The sequence below is a fragment of the Rana temporaria genome, chromosome 4 (assembly GCF_905171775.1).
Source record: "Rana temporaria chromosome 4, aRanTem1.1, whole genome shotgun sequence".
In the NCBI taxonomy this organism is placed as follows: Eukaryota; Metazoa; Chordata; class Amphibia; order Anura; family Ranidae; genus Rana; species Rana temporaria.
Window position 1 is genome coordinate 291,308,069 of NC_053492.1, and position 26,529 is coordinate 291,334,597.

The 26,529-nt window shown below is 42.3% G+C and overlaps 1 protein-coding gene across 1 annotated transcript in view; it reads left to right on the forward strand.

Moving 5' to 3' along the window:
- The window catches only part of ENPP1 (ectonucleotide pyrophosphatase/phosphodiesterase 1), a 141,662-nt gene that overhangs the window by 103,386 nt on the left and 11,747 nt on the right, over window positions 1–26,529 (forward strand). Inside the window, exons 15-20 of the mRNA XM_040350441.1 lie at window positions 7,989–8,116; window positions 11,691–11,763; window positions 16,579–16,666; window positions 16,743–16,915; window positions 20,149–20,200; window positions 21,273–21,424. Coding sequence (XP_040206375.1) covers window positions 7,989–8,116; window positions 11,691–11,763; window positions 16,579–16,666; window positions 16,743–16,915; window positions 20,149–20,200; window positions 21,273–21,424 — 666 coding nt within the window. The remainder of the gene's footprint in view (window positions 1–7,988; window positions 8,117–11,690; window positions 11,764–16,578; window positions 16,667–16,742; window positions 16,916–20,148; window positions 20,201–21,272; window positions 21,425–26,529) is intronic.

Below are 26,529 nucleotides of genomic sequence, written 5' to 3' on the forward strand. Positions count from 1 at the left end.
TCAAACTTTTATTGTCCCCATCAGAGGGCTGTGGAGTCTCTTAATGAAGTGGCCCTATATATTTCATTTCCCAAATTCTCCATGCACATTTTTCTAATGCAATTTTAATACTGTGAACTGTCACAAGGATGCTTGTAGGATGTATTTGTTACAAAGTACTAAATCTCTAATTTTGTTTGTCCCCACAGCTACCCTCCACACCACAGGAATGGCAGTCTGTGGCTTCCCAATTTGCCCAGCGGTGTGATTTTCCAAACTGCGGTGGAGCAATAGATGGGAAACACGTCCGCATTGTGCCCCCACCCCCGCTCGGGGTCGTACTATTATAATTACAAGGGTTATCATAGTATTGTGTTGATGGCGGTGGTGTCGGCACAGTATGAGTTTCTATATGTGGACGTGGGGAAGAACGGCCGGATGTCTGATGGGGGAGTGTTCGCACGGACTGATTTCTATGATCGTCTCCAAGCTGGTGGTCTGGCATTGCCACCAGATGAAGATAATGTGGAAGGACTTCCGTTTGTGTTCCTAGCGGACGAGGCTTTCGGGCTTGGTCCTCACCTCATGCGGCCTTTTCCCCAGAGGACCCTCACCTCAGAGAGGAGTGTGTTTAATTTTCGGTTGGCCAGGGCTCGGAGGGTAGTCGAGAATGCCTTTGGGATACTCACCAACCGGTTCCGCCTGTTCAGGACATCGATACATCTGGCGGAATATAAATTGGACACCGTTGTATTTGCCTGCTGCATTTTGCACAACTTTTTACGCAGGCACTCCCAGACGTACCTACCCGACATCGGTTCTGAGGCAAGACTACCCTCAGATCCCCTTCCCGGGCTGGACACTGGTCGCGCTGGCTTGGCCCCCCAATCAGCTCGTGAGGTACGCGACAAATATGTTGAGTACTTCATGGGTCGGGGGGCCATTGCTATGCCAGATCATATTTCTTTCTAATTCGGCCCCCAAAGAAAGGAATATTCTAAAAAATAATAAATAATTAGACCATTGGACTTTATACAGTTGTTTGTCATTAATGCTTTTTCTCTTTTTCTGTCTTCCTGGTTCTCTAACTAACTTCTTCAATTGTAATGCATAATTGATTTCTCCACTTTTAGTAACTAACCACATTTTGCACAGTATTCACTCATCTACAAACAGGGTATTGAGTCTAGAAATAAGAAGCAACTCCATTTGTAAATTTTGAGGTCAAGTATTTTAATTTTTGCTTGTTCATGACCCCAAAAATTATTTTATACTTTTTTCATTACTCCCTGCTTTTGTACTTAGGAGTCTAAAAAATTTTTTTTTTTTTTTGTTTTTTTTCAGGTAATTCAACCAAAAATATTATGCAGATTATACATTTATTAACAAGTTCACTTTGTTTTTTATCAAATATAGTTAGATTTATTTTTTACATATATATATATATATATATAGATTATATTTGGTGGGGTGTTTACCGCTTTAATTTTTTATTTGGGCATATTTTTTATGCACAAAAAACAATAATTTTTTAACCATTTTTTTTTTTTTTTGGTGTGTTTTTCTAAAAGTAAATTTTTAGGTGAGAATTTGGAGTCAAATCTCTACTTCACTAAATTCAGTGATTAGAGAGATTTATAATTCTATATATATATTTTTTAAATTTTTTGGCGTTGTTTATTCTTTATGGTCTAAACTTTATAGTATCCCAAAATGTTCAACATGGTCAAAAAGTAACAAAATCCAATTACAAAAATATAAAAACTCACAACAGCAGTCAGTCATGGTGTGCTTTCACACTGGAACACGCCAAAATTGGAAGATACACACATTCAGTGCAAACTCGCCAAATGTCATTGGTTCAACAGACAAATGGCCACATGTGCTATCTGACATCATGGGTGATCAATGTCTGTGTTTTGTGGGAGCAAACCCTTCCTCTCAACTACTTGAGGATGGAGGAGGGGGTTGGACCCACAAAGCACAGACATTAGATATTCTGTGATGGCAGATAGCACATGTTGGCACACTGTGTGTGTATCTTCAAATTTTGGCGTATTCATTATTAAAACAGTAAAAATGTTTGTGGGGGCGGGGGATGGGCGGGGGGTGTTTCAGTCTTTGACACGGCCCATCATGTCAATAATGTTCTTAAAATTAGATTCGATGACCATCATTCTTTGCCGCATATTGTCCATTTCCGTGCTGCATTCCAAAAGGACATTTGTTACATTCTGTTCCATGAGAAACATCCTTTCACGCATATTGTGCATTTCAGTGCTGCACTCCATTACCTGCTGAATAATTATAGCAGCACTTGCACGTGAAAATATTGGCACACCATCCTCCTCCCCTAAAACCAAAAAAAAAAATGGCATTTAGAACATTATTTTTCTATGAGGCCTATCTACATATGTTTTTTTGAATCAAGCTAGGGTGACACTGACCTGATGGGCTTCTCCTTTCCACCTCTTCGACATCTTCTATCACTCCTCCTTCTTCCACCACCTCCCCATCATCTTCAATCACTCCTCCTTCTTCCACCACTTCCCCATCATCTTGGACTCCTCCTTCATCCATCAATCCACCTTCTTTCAATTCGCCAAATTGTTCTTCCGCCACTTGCCCTTCATCTGCTATGACTTCTAAGTCCAAAATTACTTCTTCCTCCTCTCTTCCTTCCTCCTTTCTTCCTTCCTCCTCTCCTTCCACATCCTCCTCTCCTTCCACATCCTCCTCTCCTTCCACATCCTCTTCTCCTTCCACATTCTCCTCTCCTTCCACATCCTCCTCTCCTTCCACATCCTCTTCTCCTTCCACATCCTCTTCTCCTTCCACATCCTCCTCCTCCTCCACATGTTGAGATGGCAGATTTTGGCCTTGTCTGGCCCTCTCTGCCTCCTCCAAATGCTGGCGACTTCTTTCCCCTGAAATAAACAAAAAAAAATGTAGACTCATCAGCACACAGATATTGGAGAGCATAAATCGCACACATTGCTTAGAAGATGCTTTCATTTAGTTACTTTTATCTTTCACCAAACCTACATTTTGCAATTACTTCTATATGGCAAGCTCTGATCCTGCCCCTTTTTAGCAAAGTGACACACATGGATGTCCCCCCTAAACTGTATTTCTGGGAGACCCTACCAAAACCCATTTTTGATTTGGGGAGACACAGGTGCTCTGCATTGCAGATGTGAAAACATCTGCTTTATTACCACTGTTTTTAGAATGAATCCTGTTTGCCTTTCCCATTCTCATACTTTTTTTTTCTAGAACTAGCTTTTACACAATGTTTACAAACAAAGTTTTTTGCCAGTGAGCCATGTCCAGGTGTGTTGTTCCTGGAATAACCGAGCCTTTCTGATAAACTATGTGATGTTACGTTGTTTACTAAGAACACTGTTTGTAAATATGTAGTTATTTATGTCCAAAAAAATAAATGACAACATGTCTTTAAAATTACAAGCAGGCCAAGGAGGCAGATGGTGAAATATACATGGCAACACATTATTGCAGACAATCACCCACCCCCCCCCCCCCCCCCCAACCCCAATATATATTTACTTACTTTTACGCAGAATTTTCAGTATTTTCTTCATCTGATGTGGCTCCCTCAATTTTAAGTCTGACCATCGTTTCCTCAGCTGTTCCTTGGACCTGGTGATCCCAAACATCCTCTGCATTCTCCTCGCCACCTTGTCCATAATATGTGCCTTTCGGCGGTTAGGGGTCTTGTATGGCCCTAATTCACCATCATAGTCCTTTTTTCGCATGATGTAAACTAACTCCACCATTTCCTGGAACCGCATATTAGTGGCTTTATATCTTCTTTTCCTTGATCGGGACGTCCCTGCCTCTGTCCCTTCACTTGTGGCATGAGAGCATCGTGCCCGCTCGTGTGACATCGCCATCTTTCCTTTCCCACAGAGATTATGGGCGTGGAAAAGATGAATTCTTACGCCATGGGCGGAGAAGAGGGCGGCGTTTAATACATACGCGGAGTGTAGAGAATGCAAACAACGTGTTTACGTCCGTTACGCGGAGAATCTTCGAGCGCATCCAGAACATACACAGTTAACGCCATATTTCCTAAACTCATTGATTAGGGGCCTCGCAAAGGTGACGAGGGCGGGGTTTCATAAATACGCGGAGTGTTTAAAAGGTTTACGCCGTGATTACGCATCTTACGCGGTAATTAGGCGAGCGTGAGAAACGAGGAGCGAGAGACAGGAAGGTAAGGAAATTAAAAATGTGATCAGCAGAGGCCTTGAAAATGTAGACACATGGGATGGGGGTTTGGGCTGTTGGTTGCACCCTTTTTAAGCTATTCTGTCTATGGGGTACCACAATGTTATTTTGGTATCCAAATGCTTTTGGACACCTCACAAAATAGAGATGTGAACAATGCTGTACCTCATTGACAAGTTTTTGAATGGTGTATTCAGATCAGGCAAAGTATTGTTCAAGTGTTGGTTGTACAGAGGTCATTAGGAAGTGTCTTTTATGTCATCCATTGTCAGGGGCATGAGATTTACACATGAAAGAGTGCCTAGATGAAAACTGTCATTTGTAAGCATTGTTTAATTTAATATATTTAAAATATTTACTGCAATGTGAACAATGGCTCTGCATCTAGCAAATCAATGTTTGGTACAAGCAATGCGGCCGAGCTGCCAATCATTGTTTAAACAAGAGAGACTGTGTTTGGAATTAGATATAGGTAATAAATTTGAAGACACATATTAGATCAAGGTCAACGCTGATCCTTTGGAATATTTATTTTTCTGTGGTTTATGTTTTTGTAATCTAGACTCAAAAAGAAATATAATTTTGAAAAAATTACAATGGACCTCCTACAAAGCAAGGAATCTATAGAGGCCTTACTTCAAAAATACCAGGACACGCCCATCCTGTGGAATTCTAAGCACTCTTTATATTGCAATAAAGAGGTACGAGCGGCAGCGCTAGAAGAGCTAGCAAATTATATGCAAACTTGGGTGCCAGGATGCACTGCCAACATGGTGAAGGATAAACTTGCCAACCTCAGAAGCACATACAGGAGAGCATACAAAGCTAATAAAATCAAAAAATCGGGAGCAGCAGCAAGACAAGCAAAGGAACCCAAACTGTGGTATTATAAACAGATGGCTTTTTTGCGGGACGAAATGGAAGGCAGGAAAACGATGTCGAGTCTTTCTTCCAACCTTTCCTCCATGCTACCTTCCAGCGGACATTCCCCAGATGACCACAGCCCTGCAGAGTCGGAGGAAGAGGGCCTGGCTGACAGAGATGCAGATCTGCCACCCTTCGATGAGGAGGTATAGTAGTTTCCTCTATATTTATGGCGTAAATAATTCTTGGTGGATTAATGATTAGATATTGTAAAAAAAAAAACAAGCTGGGAAAAAGCAAACAAAAAGTTGTACAGACAAATAGGTGTCAGGGATGACAACTGCAGGGGTCAGAAGTAGAGTGTATTCAAGTAATAATGAACAGAAAATACTGAACGAAAAACATGAAAATGAGTGTGGTTTTATTTAGCGAAATTGTAAAAAAATTCTTTTTTTTTCCACACAGGAAGAAGAGATAAGCCAGGAGGTGGCAGATCCTCAGGTGTCTGTCAGCCAGGAGGAGGCCGGGGTCAGTGGCAGCCAGGAGGAGGCCGGGGTCAGTGGCAGCCAGGAGGAGGCCGGGGTCAGTGGCAGCCAGGAGGAGGCCGGGGTCAGTGGCAGCCAGGAGGAGGCTGGGCCCAGTGGCCTGCAGCAGGTCCACCCGGCCAGGAGAACCACCACCAGCCAGTCTTCTCCCCCCCAGGTGAGGCCATCAGGCCGAAGGAGGCAGTTGAGGCCTGTGGAGGAGGCAAGCCTCCGCATGATCCAGGAGGCAAGCGCCATCATGAGGGCCCCCCTCAACCCCACAGAGGCCTTCAGTGCCTCATTGGCCCACGATTTAAATGAAGGGGAGGAGGACCAGAGAAGACTGGCAAAGGCCCTGATGAACCAGGTCCTTTGGTGGATGCAGAGGGGCCTGCTGACCCCAGACACTGGGCTATGTGACCCGGCCCGGCTTGCGGAACACCATCCTCCTGCTGCCACATCAACCCCACCTGCAAGACCCCGTGTTCGATCCGCTGGAAGGCTGCCTGGAGGGAAGGCTGGAAAGAGGAGGAAACGTTGATTTTCTGCCTTCCATTTCCTTCCACATAAAGGACATCTTGTTTGTACTACCACAGTTTGGGTTCCTTTGTTTGTGTGCTGCTGCTTCATATTTTTGTGTTTGGCTCCTGAGGCTTGGAAGTTTATCCTTCACCATGTTGGAAATGCAAGTTTGCATATAGTTTGCTATCTATTCTAGTGCTGCCGTTCTTTTTATTTTTTGTGATGACATTTGCCAGAATAAAAGGCTTTTTGCTTTCATTTGAAAACATGTCTATTGTTTGATATACTGTGGGGATTATTAGGCAGCAAACCTTTAATAAATATACAATGGGTAATTTACAAAGGACACACTCCTTGGGGGGGGGGGGGGACATTTGGTGTGCCAACATGGTTTAATATTCTCTAATGAAACACAAAAAAAAAAAAAAAAATTTAAAAAAACATGTAAAAAAAAAATAGTTTAAATGGTGACATAACTATAAACAAAAAAATACATTAAAAAAATGCACATTCCTTTACAAAAATGACTACTCTAAATTATGGAGGACCACCAACCAAAACACACGTCTGGCATAGAAAACATTATTAAAGGATTACATCACAAGCAAGAAATGTGACATTTCAGTATGGGACAACTCTATTGAAATTGCATCAGAAAGAGAACGGGGTTATTCTAGCAAGAGAAGAATTAATAAAACGAGGCTTTAAAATGTGGTTTAGTGCGCCTTTTTAAGACATTGTTCTCTTGCTAGAATAAAAGGTTTCTAATGACGAATGTGCCATATCCCAAAGAAACGCGAGTTTTACCTGAACGAGCGCTCCCGTCTCCTCATTTGGACTGAGCATGCGCGGGGTTTTTGTACGCTGCTTTTGTGTACAGACGACCGAACATGTCTGACGGACACGATTCCAGCAGACTGTTTTAAAGCAAGACCAGGAAACAGTTGTTCGTTGGAAAACGGTCTGGCCGACGATTGTTTGCTGGAATTCTGTACGTTACTGCCTACACACGAACGAACATGTCCGCTGAAACTGGTCCGCGGACCAGTTTCAGCAGACATGTTTGGTCGTGAGTACGAGGCCTAAGGGCTGCTAGAAGGGAGGCTGTCTCTTGATCCCCAATTGGTAGGTGGATTCAGCAGAACATTACTTAGGCATTCGGCCTGGGGGGAAAGTTCCCCCTCCTTTCCTGTGAAGGCTCACTTTACTAGTAGTTACAGTTCTTTGTGGGCTTTGCAGTATCAGGACTTGGTTTTCCAGGTTGTCAAGGCTGTCATTTGGCATTATGCACACATATTTATCAGGTTTTATCAGGTGTATAGTGAGGTCTTGTCCAACCATGGCTATGGTTGGAAAGTCCTTCAGGTGGCCCTGTAGGGGCCTTTTTCTGTGTATTGCCCTTTTTCTTCTTGTTAAGAGGATTTCTGGGTGGGCTTGTAAGCCATTGTTTGTTACCTGCTCCTCTTGAAATTTCTTTTGAAAAATGGGCTAATAATTAACTTTCCTGTGTCCTATGATGTGCGATTAAGCAAAAATGTATATTTTGACTTGCCTGTAAAATCCCCTTCCTGCAGTACATTACAGGACATGGGTCTCCCCCCACTTGTTTCCATATGATATTGCTTGATGACAAAACTAAGGAAATGCTGGGTGTGGGAGAGGTTACACAGCCTTGAGTCAAGGTTTGCTATCTGCCAGTGTCCAATCACCGGGAGGTGAAGCATAACAAAAGATTAACTCCTCTGTGTTCTGTGATGTAATCCAAGAAAAGGTTTTTACAGGCACATCCAAAAATCCTGTTTTTAATGTTATTTTAAGAAAAATTAACACCATTTAAAAATATTACAGTGCAGAAAAAAGAATCAGCATTTCAAACCATTCCTGAAGAAGGACTTGCCCAAGCGTTTACACTTTGCCAACAATGACAGAATTGAATCACTTCACTTTTACAGTGATCCTAAGTGGCAAGTTGCAAAGTAAGTTTATTAGAATATATGTTCATATACGTATTTGGAGATAAATAATGATACACTACAGCCTCTGAAAAAAACTATGGTGTTAAGAACAGATTGTAATAATAACTAATGTAAAGCCCTGTACACACGGGCCAGAATCTCATCAGGAAAAAATACCCTTGTTTTTCCTGACAAGATTCTTGGCAAGAATCTCTTGCCGCCCGAGTGTACAGACTCTCCTTTCAAAAGAACCGCGACTCTCTTGAAAGGCAAGAGCGCGGTGACGTCATTGCGTAAGCTGAGCATGCACTCGTCACATTTGATGCCATCGCCGCCATCTTGCTGCACTCTACCTATGCCTAGGAAGCCACCGCGCATGCGTCAAAGTCATTTCAAGCATGCGCGGGTTTCCATGGCGACAGGTAAGTATACACACTCTCTGATTTCTCAGCAGGAAAACTGCAGAGAATCTCACAACGAGAAAAATTGAGAAAATGCTCTCTATTTTTCTCGTCTAGATTCTGGGCAGTTTTCTTGTCGAGAAACCTGAAAGCCTCGTACACACACTCGGTATACTTGGCAAGAAAGCTCTGCCAGCAGTTTTCTTGCTGGTTCTTCCCGAGTAAACCAAGATGGATCGCAATTTGGTGTTTTCAGCAGGAACCGAATGGATTGATCAGTCTATGGGCAGGCTGGTTGTATAAAAGTCCATCAGTCAACTTCAGTACAACCAGCCTGTCAGCAGCTAAAGCTATAGTGATCATTGTAATTTGCTAGTGGGAAAGGCCAAGAGCACTGCAGGAGGGATACCCCCATCAATCGAGCAATTTATTTTCCTTCAACCCATATTTGAAGGAAAGAAAACTTGCATAATGTATGGCCTACCTTAGTCTATAAATACAGAATGTTATAAAAGAGTAATTGGATTAAAGAAGACACCTGTGCAAAATATGGCTAAAACAGCAATGTGGCTACTACAAAGCTAAAGTAGGATACACATTTTTTTTTCTCAGGCAATACCCTAATGGAGTAGCAAACGACACGACAAGATAAAAACCACATAGGTGTTATATGTTGCTGTAAAAACTCATATCCATACTTAGATAATTACATGCACAACGACGAGTTATACCTCGTACACACAATCGTAATTTCTGATGAAAAAAGTCAGAGTTTTTCATTGGAGTTTTTCCATCAGAAATTCTGAGGATGTCCATCGGAGTTTACATAGATGTTCTCTTTCCCTCCGATGGAATTCTGTCAGAATCCCGATGTGCGTTTGGTCGGGGCAAAAGCCTGATCGTGTGTACGAGGCATTAGATGAATGAAACCTAGTATTAGGCAAGTGGAGACAGTTTCTGTTCAGTTCTGCTTTACTATAGGAAACAGGAACAGCCTAGGACTTGTTCGTTCACATGCCCTTTTTCAGAGGTTGCATACTGAATACTGACATAGCAAAAATTACATTTGGCAGAACGTTAAGACAAAAATGATTCTACATTTTAGGTTGCTGTTGGATTACTGTAAACACGTCTCATTGATGAGCTTATATTTAAGTTTGAGCTTAGCTAATACGTTGGCCTACAATTATTCTGCTGGGGCACTACAGTGAATTATCAGAATTATTTCATCATTTAATTATCAGAATTAAAATGATCAGCCTACTCAAAGACTGGTTTTGACTTGTTCTAAAATGTTTTATGGCCTTCTCCACTCAGTCTTTCTGATTGACGGCACAGTATGGAGAACACAAGAGACAAAGCTCATGTTGCTATTTTGTATATAGTTTGTTTATTTTCCCAGGTTTTTTGCTTATTTCCTAAATTTATAATGTCTATACTGCAATCATTTTAGTTACAGATAAAGGCTGATTTACTAAATGAGTTGAGAATCTTTACTCAAAAATTGTGTGAGTATTAACTTGAATACCCAGTCATGTGCAGATGCGTTTTACATGATTATATAATGATTATAAATAGAAAAATTGAAGTGAATAGGCGCAATATTCACAAGAAATAAATCAGCCCACCTCTTATCAGTGTATGACCAACTCAAGTTTTCTTTCTTGTTGTCCTGATTGCAGAAGAGCAGATATATTTGCAAGTGTCAGATCTAAAAGAAAAGCCAGTCAGTTCTCTCTGGGCCAAGGTTAACCTGAAAGTTCCATTTATTAGTTCAATACCAGGACATTACATAGACATTTGCAATTCGTTTCGATCCAAATATAAATTCAGACAAATTTTTGGTTATTTGGAGATTCAAATGTATCTGAATTTTCACCCCTTAGCTATTTAGGAAATGTCAAACGGAGGAGCAGGCAGTCTGAGGGGAGCGTTCATCAAGGCCTGAGGTTTTTTCCTTTTTTTTCAGTTTTTCAGGTTCGGCCGTGCTTTTTATTTTTAAATAAAGGAATTGTCTACACATTTTTGGTGAATGGGTAGGGGTTACCATGTACCCCCATACGCCTTCACATGGGGGGGGGATCTGGGGCCCCCCTTGTTTATGGGGGCTTCCAGATTCTGATAAGCCCCCTGCCTGCAGACCCACCTAACCACCGGCCAGGGTTGTGGGAATGAAGCCCTTGTCCCTATTAACAAGGTGCCCCAAAGCACCCCCTAATTTTGTGGGCATGTGACCTGGTATGGCTCAGGAGGAGCGCGCTCGCTCATCCCCCCTGCTTCTTTTTCCAGCCTGCAAGGTTGCATGCTTGGATAAGGGTCTGGTATGGATTTTAGGGGAGGACCCCCACGCAGTTTTTTTTTTTTTTGCGTAGGCGTTCCTCTTGGAATCCATACCAGATCTGAAGAACCTAGAACTGATTCGGGGGGGGGGGGGATCCTACGCTGTTTTTTTTTCCAGAATTTTCTATTGCCAGCATTGTTTTGTTTACGTTCCAGCTGTTAGTGGATAAGCCCGCTCACAGCTGATGACTCATTGGTTGTTCAGGACGTGGGCGGCAGACTTCCCGGCCCGCTGCTTAACAACCAGCTATTCTTCACACAGAATTTGAATCAGTCAATCATTTTTCAACCGATCTGAATTTGAATCTTTCTAAAACTTTGTAATTTGTTAGAAAATTTATAAACTAAATGAAATTTTATGAAAACTAAATTTAAATTTTATGTTTTTTAAAACCACACTTAATTAATTCCAAAACAAAACTTTATTGTAAAAACATAACAAATATATACAAAACAATTTTTTGGGTCATGGAGTCAAACGATAAAGAATTGTGCCTAACTGTGACGTTAAAAGTGTGATGGACAGGAGATCACTTAGCAGGAGGGGAACCCATGACCTCTATGAGCATGGGCATATTTTTGTGTGTGTGGTGGTGTTTGGGGGAGGGAGGATGGGGGACTACCACTTTGAGCTTAGGGAGCTAGTAAATGGAGTGAATGGAGAATGGACTCCAATCAGTTAAATGATCGGTGGAGCAGATTGATTTTACATTTCTCGCTTACTTCTTATCCTTGCAGTGTCTTTGATGTCTGAGAGCTTTGGAAATGATTCTTCTACTGAATTAGCCCAGGGGGAGCTTATGTATTAATTTAATGTCTTTAGAAGCTTTAACTAGCATTTCTTTTAATTGTAGGTCACAAAGTGAGGTCTCAAAATTCTGCAATGGGGGATTTCATGGTTCTGACAATCTTTTCAAGAATATGCAGGTAATCTACAAAGCATATAATTAAAGAGCAAATAAACACAAAATAATATGCTGCACCCAAATAAGAAACATACAACATATTAAAAAGTAATAAATTGTCAGCTACCTCATAATTAAAAAAACATGTAATTTTAAATCATTAGCAAAGGAGTGCCTAATTAAATCTGTGCAGATATAAACATGTAAATATCATACTAAAAAATATACAAAACATCCATCATAAATAAAGACCTTCTATTTAATGATGGATGAAAATCGGACGGAACGGTTCGCGAACGCTAACCACGAACTTTCGCAAATGTTCACGAACTGCAAGTTCGCGGCGGGCCCCATTGACTTTAATGGCAGGCGAACATTAAAAACCTGCAGGTCATATTTGCAGCCACAAAATACTTACTAGCTGTGCACAAATAGTGCCACAACATGGACACTGACCTACCAGAAGTATTAAGCGAAAAACCGGATGCAGAAGTAAGTGCCGGCCATTACAGGCCCCAAAAATTAGCTCACGGCCACAGGCGTTCACCTGACAGCAAACAACTTTGTATTCTGTGGCTGGTGGTACAATAGGCATTCACCGGATACAGAAGTAAGTGTCGGCCATTGCATTGCACAATGGTCACTTTCACTCTCCCTCATCTTCCTTCTCCCAACTCTCTTTTTATTTACCCCTGTGTTGTCACTTTTATGTATTTTTTTTTGTTTGGTGTAGCACATTTGTCACAGTGTGATTAGTAGAGTGTAGGGCCTGCCCTGAACGTCTTGGGAGTGGGTGGACATGGCCTTGTGGCTTAGTTCGCCTACTCTCATGGGGTCTCCCTTTGGGGGAGCCCCACCTAGTACTTGGGTGGGTCTGTTTTGGCCGCCCATTACAGGCCCCAAAAATTAGCCCACAGGCATTAACCTGACAGCAAACAACTTTGTATTCTGTGGCTGGTGGTACATTAGGCATTCACCGGATACAGAAGTAATTGCCGGGCAGTACAGGCCCCAAAAACAGGAATTCACCTGAATTTGAATCAAACATGGGCCCAGATTCAAGTAGAATCGCGCAATATTTGCGTGGGCAAAGAGCAAATTTTTTTCTCTGCGCCCACGCAAATATTGCGCTTTGCCCGCGATTCACGGAGCAGTTGCTCCGTAAATTGCGCGGGCAATATGCTAAGCAGCCGGGCGCAAGGCTGCCTAATGTAAATGATCCCACCGGGGGCGGGAATCATTTAAATTAGGCGCGCTCCCGCGCCGAGTGAACAGCGCATGCTCCGTCGGGGAACTTTCGCAAGGACGTCATTTGCTTGTAAGTGAACGTGAATGGCGTCCAGCGCCATTCACGGTTCACTTACGTAAACGACGTGAAATTTGAACGTCGCGAGCGGGAGGCGCAGCTATACTTTAGCATTGGCTGCGCCTGCTATTAGCAGGAGCAACCTTATGCTAAAGGCGCCGTACGGAAACTCCGTACCTTGCGTACGCAGGGCCCGCGCAACTTTTGTGAATCGGTGGTAGTATGCAATTTGCATACTACACGCCGATCACAAAGGCCGCGCCCCCTAGCGGCCAACGCAAGAATGCAGCCTGGGATGTGAAGGCATAAGGAGGCTTATGTTTGTCACATCCTAGGCTGCATTCGGTGTAACGAGGTTCCTGAATCAGGAGCACTCGTTACACCGGAGAAAGTAAGCACTTGCGCCGCGCAACTATGGTTGCGCGGGCGCAAGTGCTTCTTGAATCTGGGCCATGGTCTACTGGTCACATGTGTTGAATTCCTCCGAGATCCATGCCTCCATTCATTTTTATAAATGTGAGGTAGTCAACAATGTTGTGAGCTAGGCGAGCTCGCTTATCGGTCACGACCCCCCTGCTGCGCTGAACGTCCTTTCAGACTGGACACTGGACTAGGGGGAAGCCAACAGTTCCATTACAAATTGTGAAACCTCTGGCCAGAGGTCAAGCCTGCCCACCCAGTAGTCCAGGGGTTCATCACTTCTGAGTGGCTCCACATCGGCCGTTAACCCGATGTAGTCAGACACCTGTCGGTCTAGGCGTTCACCTTAATGCTGGATGGGTCGGCTGAAAGATTGATCTCGTATCATTAGTGACCAACACATCTTCAAACAGCCCTCTTGCAGGCGCTGTTGAATTGGTACTCGCAAGTGTTTCTCTGTGAGTGGAAATTTATCTGCCAGCGCACGCAAAGGCAGATAGCCCTCTGTGATGGTGGTAACATTTCCGCCATGTTTTGTTTGTACCGGGGGTCTAAGTACGTTGCCACCCAGTACTGGTCCTTGCCCTTTATGCTTTTTATACGGGGGTCCCTCTTAAAACACTGGAGCATGAAGGCCCCCATTTGCACTAAACTGGAAGCGGTGTAGTGGCCTGGCTCCTGCTCATCATCCCGGATAATGTCGTCCTCGTTCTCCTCCCCCATCCACGGACAACACCAGGGATCCCAGAAAGGTTTAAAGCATGCTCTTCTTGCTCCTCCTCGTCCGCCCCGGCACCATCCTCCTCTGACTTATCTTCAGACTCCCATTGTTGACTTGTCTCAGGTGGAGTAGCACCCCCTGGGAATTCATCCAGCATTGCGACTTCCTCATCTTCCTGCTCCTCGACGGCTTGATCAATGACACGATGCAATGCACACTCCAGAAAGAAGGCGTAAGGTACGATGTCACTAATGGTGCCCTGGCTGCGACTGACCAGTTTGGTGATCTCATCAATTGCCCGCAGAAGTCTGCGACTCGCGCATGAGCATCCACTGGCACGGTGGAAAAAAACCAAGCCCCCCAGAACCTGTCCTGCCGCAGAGTTCGTACAGGTAGTCGTTAACTGCACGTTTCTGCTGGAGCAGCCTTTCAAGCATGTACAAGGTTGAGTTCCATCGCGTCAGACAGTCACAAATAAGACATCTGACGGGCAGGTTGTGTCGCCGCTGAATGTCAGCAAGGCGAGCCATGGCCGTGTAAGATCTTCTGAAATGGGCCGAGATTTTCCTGGCCTGCCGCAAGACGTCCTGGAGCCCAGGGTATCTGGCAACGAATCGCTGCACGACCAAGTTCAGGACGTGTGCCATGCATGGCACATGTGTAATTTTGCCCTGTTTCAGCGCACTCAGCAGATTGGCACCATTGTCGCACACCACTTTACCAACTGTCAAATTGAGCGGTGTTAGCCACTGATCTGCCTGTGAACACAAAGCTGAAAGGAGTGCAGGACCAGTGTGGCTCTTGTCTTCCAGGCACAACAGACGCAGCAGAGCATGGCAACGTCTCACCTGGCATGTCAAATAGGTTCTGGGGATCTTGGGCGGCGCAGTAGAAGAGATGGTAGCATCTGAAAAGGAGGAGTGAGCTGAGGAGGAGAGGGAGGATGGAGTAGGAGGAGTAGGAGAAGAAGAGGCAGGCCTGCATGCAATCCGTGGCGGTAAACCCAAATCTACATGGGTGCCATGGGTTACATTCTTGACGGCTGTCAGAAGGTTCACCCAGTGGGCAGTAAAAGTTATATACCTTCCCTGCTTGTGTTTGCTAGACCACGTGTATGTGGTCAGATGTATCTTGGCACCGACACTGTGTGCCAGAGATGCATTCACTTGCCGCTGAACATGGCCATATAGCTCTGGGATGCCCTTCTGTAAAAAAAAAGGTCCCTGGGACCTTCCATTGTGGTGTTCCAATGGTCACAAATTTTCGAAAGGCCTCCGAGTCCACCAGTTTATATGGCAGTAGTTGGCAGGCTATCAGTTCCAACAAGCCAGCGGTCAACCGTTGGGCAAGATGGTTATCCGGCGTCATCTTTTTTTTATGATCGAACATTTGGGCCACAGAAGCCTGCCTTTTTGCAGAAAAACGTGAGGACGGCATGATGGAAGGTAGAGTGGAGGACAATTGTGAGCATAGAGGAGAAGAAGGAGAAGAAGGAGAAGAGACTGGATGGTGAGAGCCTGGAGTGTGGCTTTGTGGGTTCTTAAGGCGTTGCTCCCACTGGGCTCAGTGATGGGAATTGTCTTCTGCGTTGTCTGTTAACTGAGATGGCTTAGACAGGGTGATGAAATGTTGGTACAATGTGGATCAACATAAACTCTGCCTATGCTTCTAAAGAGCAGTACCAGTCATATTGATGGGCTCTTTCAGCACTAATGCCTCGTACACATGACCGGTTTTCCCGATGGGAAAACTGCCATGTTTGCATTTGATTGGGAAAACCGGGCATGTGCTTGCTCCATAGCAGAAAACAAGAAAACTGCAAGCAAAAAAATTATAACTTGTTCTCTTTTTTCCCTGCCGCGATTCTCATTGTTTTTTTGCTTGGCAGTTTTCCTATGAGAAACAGAGCGAGGGAGCATGCACATGACTGGTTTTCCCGACCAAAGCTGTCATGGCAGTTTTCATTTCGGTAAAAACTGGCCATGTTTACACAGGGAAAAGCAACCGAGCAGGTTATAGGTTTTCCCCTCGGACTTTTGATCACCAGGAAAATGGACGTTTGTACCAGGCATAAGGGTTAGAGGCGGCGCTCCTGCCAAGGCTGCAGAACATTTGGCATATACGTGAGGCTCTATTGTTTTACAGGTAATAAACTTTTTAATGATTAATCTCTTCAATAGGTGTAATTCATAACAAAGGTCATAATGAATGTGCCACTAAAAATTTTAGATAATGGCTTCTGTGATAGAAACAAAAGGTGCTGACGCATGACTTTTTAAGGAAAATAAGGATTCAGTTCCAAGTATGCTAATCTGTTGTACCCGTGATGATTTTCAGTTAAACATTGCATGATAATAATTGTAAGCATGATAACTCTGCTTTTATCCCAGGCTCTCTTTATTGCTTATGGTCCCAAGTTCAAGTATAACACAGAAGTGCAGCCGTTTGAAAATATAGAAATCTATAATTTGATGTGCGGTAGGTTTTTTTTATTTTATATTCTATTTTGTGTTCAGTCATGTACTTTTTCTAATATCTCTGTTATATCACCTAGATTTGTTAGGAATTGAGCCTGCAGCCAATAATGGAAGCCATGGTAGTCTTAACCATTTACTAAAAAAGCCAGTATATGAACCTTCATTGCCAAAAGAACTGTCAGAACCCTTTCAGTGCTCAGTGAATCACAGTGCCTTGGGCAACGCTTTTGGATGCTCCTGCAATTTACCTGTAAGTATATGAAAATGTTGCTTTTCCACGTATGGTGGCTATATTACCACAGTGACCCCAGGGGCTAGATTATGAGCTATGGTCAAGCTTTTAAGCATCATTTGGAAAATGCTGAGGAAAAGCAATAGACCTTTATACAGTGACAAGAATGGTTATCCGTAAAATATAATTTAAAAAAGTTATGAAATATGTACATAGGAAAAGCAGTTCTGATACCACCAAACGACCATGTACACAAGCCTCTCAGCCTTGCCATACTATGCTGTTTGAGCATGAAGTCAAGCACTATGTGTTCTGGTTGTTCCTGCCATTACACTTCTGCCCATTGATTGACAAAAATGAGTTTGCACAGCAACATGGGTAGCACCCAATCTCTGTCCACAATAGAATGCTTATGTCCACCCACATGAGTTGTCAGCTGCACAAGGTATTGTAACAAGCAGTTCACAAAGCTGTAGTTTCACCACAAGCAGGAGATGGTTGCTTGTAACATTTCCACAGGATTTTAGAGCTTATATGACCAAATACTGTAAACCACATTACTAGACTAAAAACTATACATAAAATAATTTATTTCCACACATTTTAGTACCTGGTGCCAAAAGGCTTTTTTTTAAGGGAGTCTGGAGTTCTGACTTGAGTGGTTCAGTTTTGTTACCAATTCAGGAGGGATCAATTAAAGCTCAGTACACACTGCTAGTTTTTTTTTCTGTTAAACCCAGCAGGCTAAAGGAAAACAAAACAAAACCTGACAGGGTTAGTACAGAGATCTCCCCTGCTTTTCTATTGTGTTCTGACAGAGGGACGCCCCCCTTTGCCAGAACACTCCAGTCAGCACTCTCAGCTGTTGGCTGAGAGTGCTGACCGGGAGCCGATCAGCAGACCTTTTTTGGTCTGCCGATTGGTCTGCCAACCGAACTGGCTGCAGTACACACAGGCCGAATGTTGAACCGGCCAATGTCCCCCGAATTCGGTCTGTGTGTACAGGGATTTAAAGGGGTTGTAAAGGTTTATTTTTTTTATTTTCTAAATAGGTTCCTTTTAAGATAGTGCATTGTTGGTTCACGAACCATTTCCTTCGATTTCCCTTCTAAATGTTTTTTTTTCTTTGTTTTATTTGTCTGAATTTCTCACTTCCTGTTCTTCCTCAGTAAGCTGTTTTGGTTGACTAACCCCCAGCCAGATGATGGGGGCAAGCTTACTGAGGAGAAACAGGAAGTGAGAAATTCAGACAAAGAAAATAAACATTTAGGGGCAGATCCACGTAGATTGGCGCATACATCCGCCGGGCGTAGCGTACCTAAGATACACTACGCCGACGTAACTTATTTATTTTTTCGAATCCTCAAAGAATTTGCGCCGTAAGTTACGGCGGCGTAGTGTATCTTTGGCGGCGTAAGGGCGCGGAATTCAAATGGACGTGATGGGGGCGTGTTTTATGTAAATACGTCGTGACTGGACGTAAACTACGTTTTTTTTAACGGCGCATGCGCCGTCCGTGGGGGTATCCCAGTGCGCATGCTCGAAAATAAACCGGAACAAGCCAATGCTTCCGACGGCGACGTCATTCTATGCAAATGCCTATTCGGGAACGACTTACGCAAACGACGTAAAAAATTCAAAATTCGACGTGGGAACGACGGCCATACTTAACATTGAGTACGCCTCATAATAGCAGGGGTAACTATACGCCAGAAAAAGCCGAACGCAAACGGACGCACGTTCGTGGATCGCCGTAACTAGCTAATTTGCATACTCGACGCGGAATTCAACGGAAATGCCACCTAGCGTCCGGCAGGGAAAAATGCATCTACGATCCGACGGCGTACTAAGACGTACGCCTGTCGGATCGATCCGAGATGCATTCGTATCTTGTTTTGTAGATACAAAACAAAGACACGACGCAGGAAATTTAAAATGACATGCCGTATCAATAGATACGCCGGCGTAATTCTTTTGTGGATCTGCCCCATAGAAGGGAAATGGAGGGAAAGGGTAAGTGAGCCAACAATGCACTAGCTTAAAGGAACCTATTTAGAAAATAAAAAACGAACCTTTACAACCCCTTTAAGGATGGAGGAAGGATTCAATTATAGTGACTCTGGTGTCTTCAGAGTTTGGGACTTCATACCCAGAACTGGCACAGAGAAGTTAAAAGTCTACAGATCTTTAGGACCCCCAAGGCTACATTTTTAAAAGCTTTTTCATGCTATGAGTTACCCTTGAAAATATGTAGAAGAGCTGATTTTTAGGCAGATTGGAGGCAAATTGGTCCTATTGATTTCAATGGGAATGCCTGAACAACGCTCAACATGAGTGTTTTACAAGTGCTTTGTTGCATGTTTTTTTGCAAAAGACCAGCTCTCCATCCCTAATCTCCCCCCTCCAGTTCTTTCTGTTGGCCAAAAAAAACACCTGAAGCTTAAATACACGTAATACAAGTAAAATGCTTGTAATATGCTTGCAAAACTCTCAAATAAAAACGCCTGAAAATTGCTCTTTTCAGGTGTGAACAGGGCCTTAAAGTAGAACTAAAGCCACTTTAGATAAAGTAAGAGAGGTGCATAACCCCTGTCACTTTTTTCATCTGTGATCCATTAGGCAGATTAGGCAGATTTCCATTCACCTTCTGTCCCATAACAGAGTGTCATCACCAGAGTGTCATCACCAGAACTAGGGTCCCCATTGGAAGATCTCCCCTCTATTCCTGTTCTTTTATTTTTACTCTCAGTAATGGTCACCAGGAGATGGGAACAGAAAGCAATAATTTATTTATTTTTTTAATACAGAAGAGACGTACAATGTCTCTTTTGCAGTTACGTTTTTCCCCTGCTTGTCCACACTATACATTAAGCTGCATATGTGAAGCTCCGTGTGCAATTTTGGCATCATCTGAGATGAATGAATGATGAGTGACTTCATCACAACCTGGCCAATCAAAACATCTGATCATAACCCAGAAAAAGGCCAGCCATCGGTGAGGGATCCGTGGAACACCAAAGCGTTGGAGTGAAGCCGAGTATAGTCCAAGTTTAGAGTGTATGAAAACCCCAAATCAACTTTTTTATTATTTTTGGATCATGTCTCTCTGTATATGGTTTTCTTGAACAAATCATCATTATTGTGAATCTATTGCAAAGTGTTTTAACCTTTTATGGTGCTGCTGGTAACAGCTCTTCCAGCACATATAGGAACATAACTATTAAATTACTTGTCCGTTTATTTTCTTGCAGAGTCTTACAGAAGCAGCATTTAAGGCACACTTAATTCTTACTCCAGAGCAAGGTAATTTTAAATATGTAAATCGTTTATGGCAAAGGTATGGTCAGACCACAGAGGTTCTTTTATTTATTGAAATGTGTACGAAGTTTAAAATGAAACTCTCTAAAAAAAATTCATAATTCACCGCTTATTAAAGTTAATGTTATGTAATAAGATAGGACATAAAAGGTACTATATATACTCGAATATAAGTCGAGTTTTTTCAGCACATTTTTTTTCGCTGAAAATGTCTCCCTCGGCTTATACTCGAGTCACCTATTTGCGCCTGATCTCCTGGACTTTGGGGACCCGGTACTGGCCAGGTGTAGGTCCCCAAACTTAGTACACCTATAGCCCCACTCTTCCTCTACAAGTATGCAAAGTTTGTTGCCTGGGGGACCTACGGCCAGGGAGCACCGATTTTTTTTTATTCAAATTCGGGCACCCCTTTTATATACTCCCATGTTAAACATAAGTCTAGGCATGGGCACAGTGAGGCATGGACACAGTGAGGCATGCACATGGACACAGTGAGGCAGCCTCCCACCACTGCCATCAAAGAGAACAGAAAGAAGGACTACTAAATTTAAAATATGCATAGTGTTTTTTAAAATTGGTACAGAAAAGGAGAGTGTAAGATGCGTGTAAATAAAAAGGTGGATAGGGAAAAAAAAAAATACTTTGAGTCAATGACCCAAAACAGATATGCAATTCAGAAAAGTTGCAAAAGTCCTTATAATATTTGATTTGGGTCAGCGATTTAAAACAAGAGCATCAACGTGAAAGCCAGCCAGCTAGCCTTTTAAAGCATAGCTCTTATTGTTTTTTCTGACATATTAGTTTACTATTATGTGTTTAAAGCATAGTTGGGCAAACTACTGGATTGTATACATGTAGGGTTTGTGTTTTGGGAGCAAACAAAAGCTTCCAGAGGAAACACAGATATTATACTTATGGGAACCCAGAACCCTACTGCTGCAAGCCATGAGTGCCAACCACTAATCCAAAGCTTACTTAGTATTGCAGTAAACAATTGAGCATGTTTATTTTGCTTTGTATTATTTACAATATTGTTGTCTTCTTCCTTTTCTTACAGAATCTGACACCAAAAGGCTTAACTTGCCATTTGGAAGACCTGTGGTTTTACAGAACAGTAATTATTGTATTTTGTACCAAGACAAGTATGTAAGTGGTTACAGCTATAATATTAAGATGCCACTGTGGAGCTCATACACAATTGGAAAAAATGTAAGTTTTATGTTTGTTCCTTCTTTTGAATAGTAAAACGTAAAGCATTAAATTTAGTATTGAATGAGTGCAGATATTTGGGTGCAAATGACCTTTGTGCTTTAAAAAAATATATAAAGAATTGGTAAGATGGTACTCTGAATCATACAGTAGTGAATAAGCTTATCATAAGCCTCCATGGCCACTGGTAGGACTGTATAAGGCAGAAAGCCTATCCTGGACCTTAATTTTGATGGCAAAGCATCAGAACCGCTGTGTGCTGAAAGGCAGTGCCGTCCTCACAGCACAAAGTGAGTCTTCACCTCCAAATTGCAGAGTTGCTATAGCAATTTCAGGAGAAAAACCTACTAGGTGACATAAAATACAGTGCTTTAAAGGCTCTAAGGCCCTAAGAAAATTGGCCGAACGTTTTCGTCCGCTGGAACGATCTGAGCTTTCAATTCCGACCTTCCCTATGAACATTTTCATAGGGACACATTCCAAAATTTCTCTTGTATGGGAACTAAACAAATTATTTTTGTTTTTTAATAAATACCACTTTTGTACGAGAAAACAAAAGACTGTGCATGCTCAGAAACATTAAATGACAAAAAAGGTTTTTGTCGTATGAGAATTTTTATACATTATTTTCATCCTTGGTTTCGACTTGCTGTGAAACAATGATAAAAATTGGACAAACATTTGTCCGATTTTCTTATAGTGTGTATCCACTTAAGAGTGACAAATGGAGAAACGTAAATACTAAACACACCCCAAAATACAACGGTGAGAAGCATGAAACTGACAAAAAATTTAAACAGAACATATACTAGCTAACGGCTAGGCCATCACTAAAAATTTACGAAAGTTCAAGGCGGTTAAAATAATGCTTCATCCATATAAAAAAAAAATGGATAAACAAATATAATATCTTATAATGAACTTGTATACAAATAAATATGGAAATAAAAGTAGTCTGGTGAAAATTATTTTAACATACCTGTATAGGTGACTATAGAAATGTATACACATGACTGTTATAAAGCCTTATTAAAAAAAGTTAATGAAAAAGCCCAAATACTACATAGTCAAAATACAACTAAAGTAATGCCGTTGATCGTGACACCCCATATAATCAATACATATAATCAGTAAAATAAAATAGCTAATATGTTCATGGTAGTCTAAATAAGAGTTAATTGACTAGAAAGGTATGATGGATAGACTGAAAGCTAAGGGCAAGCAAGATTATAAGATGTTTCCTTCTAATTCTTTATACATTCCCATAATGTTAGTGTGTTGAGAATACAGATTCAGTATGTTTCTTGATTACACAATTTTTAAGCCTTTCAGCTGAGATGGTGTTCTGTAGTGATCAGTAAAAGACCATCAGTGTATTTTTATATGTTTGGTAAAGTGTCAGTACACTAATGTCGCGTACACACGATCATATTTCGGCATGAAAAAAACGTTGTTTTTCAAAAACGTCATTTAAATGATTGTGTGTAGGCTTCACATCATTTTTCAGGTTCTGAAAAACAACAAAAAAAAATTCAAACATGCTGCATTTTTAAAGTAGTTTTAAACTATGTCGTTTTTCGGTTAGTAAAAAAATGATCGTGTGTGGGCTAAAACGACGTAAAAAAACAGCGCATGCTCAGAAGCAAGTTATGATACGGGAGCGCTCGTTCATAATGGAGTAAGCACATTTTTCACGCTGTAACAGAAAAAAAAGCGTGAATCGCCTTTTACTAACACAGAATCAGCTAAAGCAGCCCAAAGGCGAATGGAACTTCCCCTTTATAGTGCCGTTGTACGTGTTGTACGTCACCGCGCTTTGCTAGATCATTTTTTAAAAACAATGGTGTGTAGGCAACATCGTTTTAATGATGAAGTTGGGAAAACGTCATTTTTTCGACATGCTGAAAAACAAAGTGTTTTTTTTTTTCATGCTGAAAAATGATCGTGTTTACGCGGCATAAGATTTAAACAGGCTTTTGAGATGTTCTGGCAATGTTTGCCTAGCCAACAATAGTTTGCCCCTGTGGAAGTAAAGTAAAATTAGTTCATAAACTACATGACCAGTGGAGCAGTTCATGACTAGCATATAAGATAGCCTTTGCCAACACTATCATTGAAGATAGTTTGGTCATGTGAATTGTAGGAGAAAGCTTTACATATAATTCTTCTACATTGGACGAGCACTTTAATATCGTTCAGAAATTGTATAAAGGACATCTTAAATCAGAAATTCGCCCATGAAAACTACTCTTTCCTTTGTAGCAGCAGAAAAAAAAAACAACGTTTTTCCCGACGGGATTCCTCTCAAGCCTGCCTTGCGTACACAGGTTCAGGCCAAATCCCGCCTGTATAAAGCGATGTGATGTACAACGGGACTATAAAAGGGAAGTTCCATTCAAACGGTAACAAAGACAAATCTCCTGCGCTCCGGTATTTTTTGGAAAGATGTTTGAAGAAAAGGTGAAACTCAATAGCAACTCAATTAAAAGGTATCTTCCAAAGTCTTGCAGCCCTCCTCTGAATCGTTGGAATTCATAAAACTAAAGGAAACAAAAAAGGAAAGACGGAGGGCGCACCGACCTAGTGTGATACTGATTGGTGGATTTTATTAAATAAATAAAAACAAATCATAATACTCACAAAAGGAGTGTTAAAAACAGGCCTTGAATCACAATGCAGCAAAGAACCAACACCATCGGCATAACACGATATTGTTTCGATCCGTGACCGTGGCTAGGGCTGACGCGTTTCAGGGGAGAACCCCTTTCCTCAGAGCTAAAAGGTCTGCAGTGCTTCCTCACCAAGGGACTTGTCTCAATAAATACTAGCTTTCGGTAAGTGGTAAAGACACCCCTCCCATGAAGTAGGAGGTGCATGGCCGGACACCCACCCACATGTCTATCACCTATTCCTTACTCCTCTCTCCATGTCTATATCAAGCCATTTGTAGTATGAATACACAGTCCAAAATGCACTATACCCAGCAATGTATACAAAAATGTACATACAAATAACTACCACAATAAGGCATCAATATATATACACACACACACACCACAATATGAAAAGCCTTTTCAGTCAGAGCACTCAGCAGATTGCTGCCTCCAAGTATATGGTTACAACAGATCAAAACAATAAAGTGCCAAAGTGTAATGAAGCCTCTCATAATCACACTTCCAATAAGGGGCTGTGTAGTTGCTCATATGTGCCACACAAGCCCCACTTGCAGTGCTGTGCCTACCTTCCTTGGACGAGGAGGCTGCTGGAACGCATGCCCAACGTGGAGGAAGTTGTTTGCGCTCCAGCCGAGTCTACGTTCCACTGCACATGCGCGTGACGTCATCGACGCGGCGCATATACAGTGACAATGCGCTCCAGCTTGTAGAACCAGCAGGCTGGAGCGTCTCCTTCCCTGCTAGATGGCACGTTCCCAAAAGGGAGAGTAAACCGTTGCCATCTAGTGGTGAAAAATGAATATTGTCACTCAGTGTCGCCTCTATATAGCAGGACATCATCACTGAATGACAAAACACCAAAGGGAAGGGAGGATGGAGGGGAGAGGAGGAAATTTTAGGGGGAAGTAAATTACATGGAGCGAGCCATCAACCTTGAGCAGGTGAAAAATTATTATTATTATTATTATTACACACCCATTGCATAAAAGACATATATTATAAATTATTTTAAAATCGGACACATAATGCATAATTAAAAAGAGTATTAAAAAAGAGTATTAAAGGAGTTGATAATAATTATTATTAATACATTCCAGATAAAAGTGAACCACCATTTAATCCAATTAAAAACCACAAACCACATATCTACAAGCTGGAGCGCATTGTCACTGTATATGCGCCGTGCGCGGCGTCGATGACGTCACGCGCATGCGCAGTGGAACGTAGACTCGGCTGGAGCGCAAACAACTTCCTCCACGTTGGGCGTGCGTTCCAGCAGCCTCCTCGTCCAAGGAAGGTAGGCACAGCACTGCAAGTGGGGCTTGTGTGGCACATATGAGCAACTACACAGCCCCTTATTGGAAGTGTGATTATGAGAGGCTTCATTACACTTTGGCACTTTATTGTTTTGATCTGTTGTAACCATATACTTGGAGGCAGCAATCTGCTGAGTGCTCTGACTGAAAAGGCTTTTCATATTGTGGTGTGTGTGTGTGTATATATATTGATGCCTTATTGTGGTAGTTATTTGTATGTACATTTTTGTATACATTGCTGGGTATAGTGCATTTTGGACTGTGTATTCATACTACAAATGGCTTGATATAGACATGGAGAGAGGAGTAAGGAAAAGGTGATAGACATGTGGGTGGGTGTCCGGCCATGCACCTCCTACTTCATGGGAGGGGTGTCTTTACCACTTACCGAAAGCTAGTATTTATTGAGACAAGTCCCTTGGTGAGGAAGCACTGCAGACCTTTTAGCTCTGAGGAAAGGGGTTCTCCCCTGAAACGCGTCAGCCCTAGCCACGGTCACGGATCGAAACAATATCGTGTTATGCCGATGGTGTTGGTTCTTTGCTGCATTGTGATTCAAGGCCTGTTTTTAACACTCCTTTTGTGAGTATTATGATTTGTTTTTATTTATTTAATAAAATCCACCAATCAGTATCACACTAGGTCGGTGCGTCCTCCGTCTTTCCTTTTTTGTTTCCATTCAAACGGTGCCACCCTTTGGGCTGCTTTTACTGATCCTTGTGTTTGTAAAAGTTTGAGAGACGATTCGCACTTTTCAGCCTTGTGCTTTTCAGTCCGTTACAGCGTGACGTATGTGCTATCTCCATTACGAACGCTAGTTTTACCAGAATGAGCCCTCCTGTTTCATACTTGATTCTGAGCATGCCCTTTTTTTCCCCCTCGGAAAAGCATACACACGACCCGTTTTCCTGACCGGAAAAAGTCCGCTGGGAATCCTGTTAGGGAAAAAATAAAACATGTTCTCTTTTTTCCCCCCGAGGCATTAGGCTATCAAAATAGTGGTTATCTGTTGCATTAGATTGTATACATTGTGCAGAGTAGGCACAGTCAGGGCGTCCCACAAGCATATTCATTTAAGGAATTTTGCATTAAGTATTATTAAAATTGGTGCTCC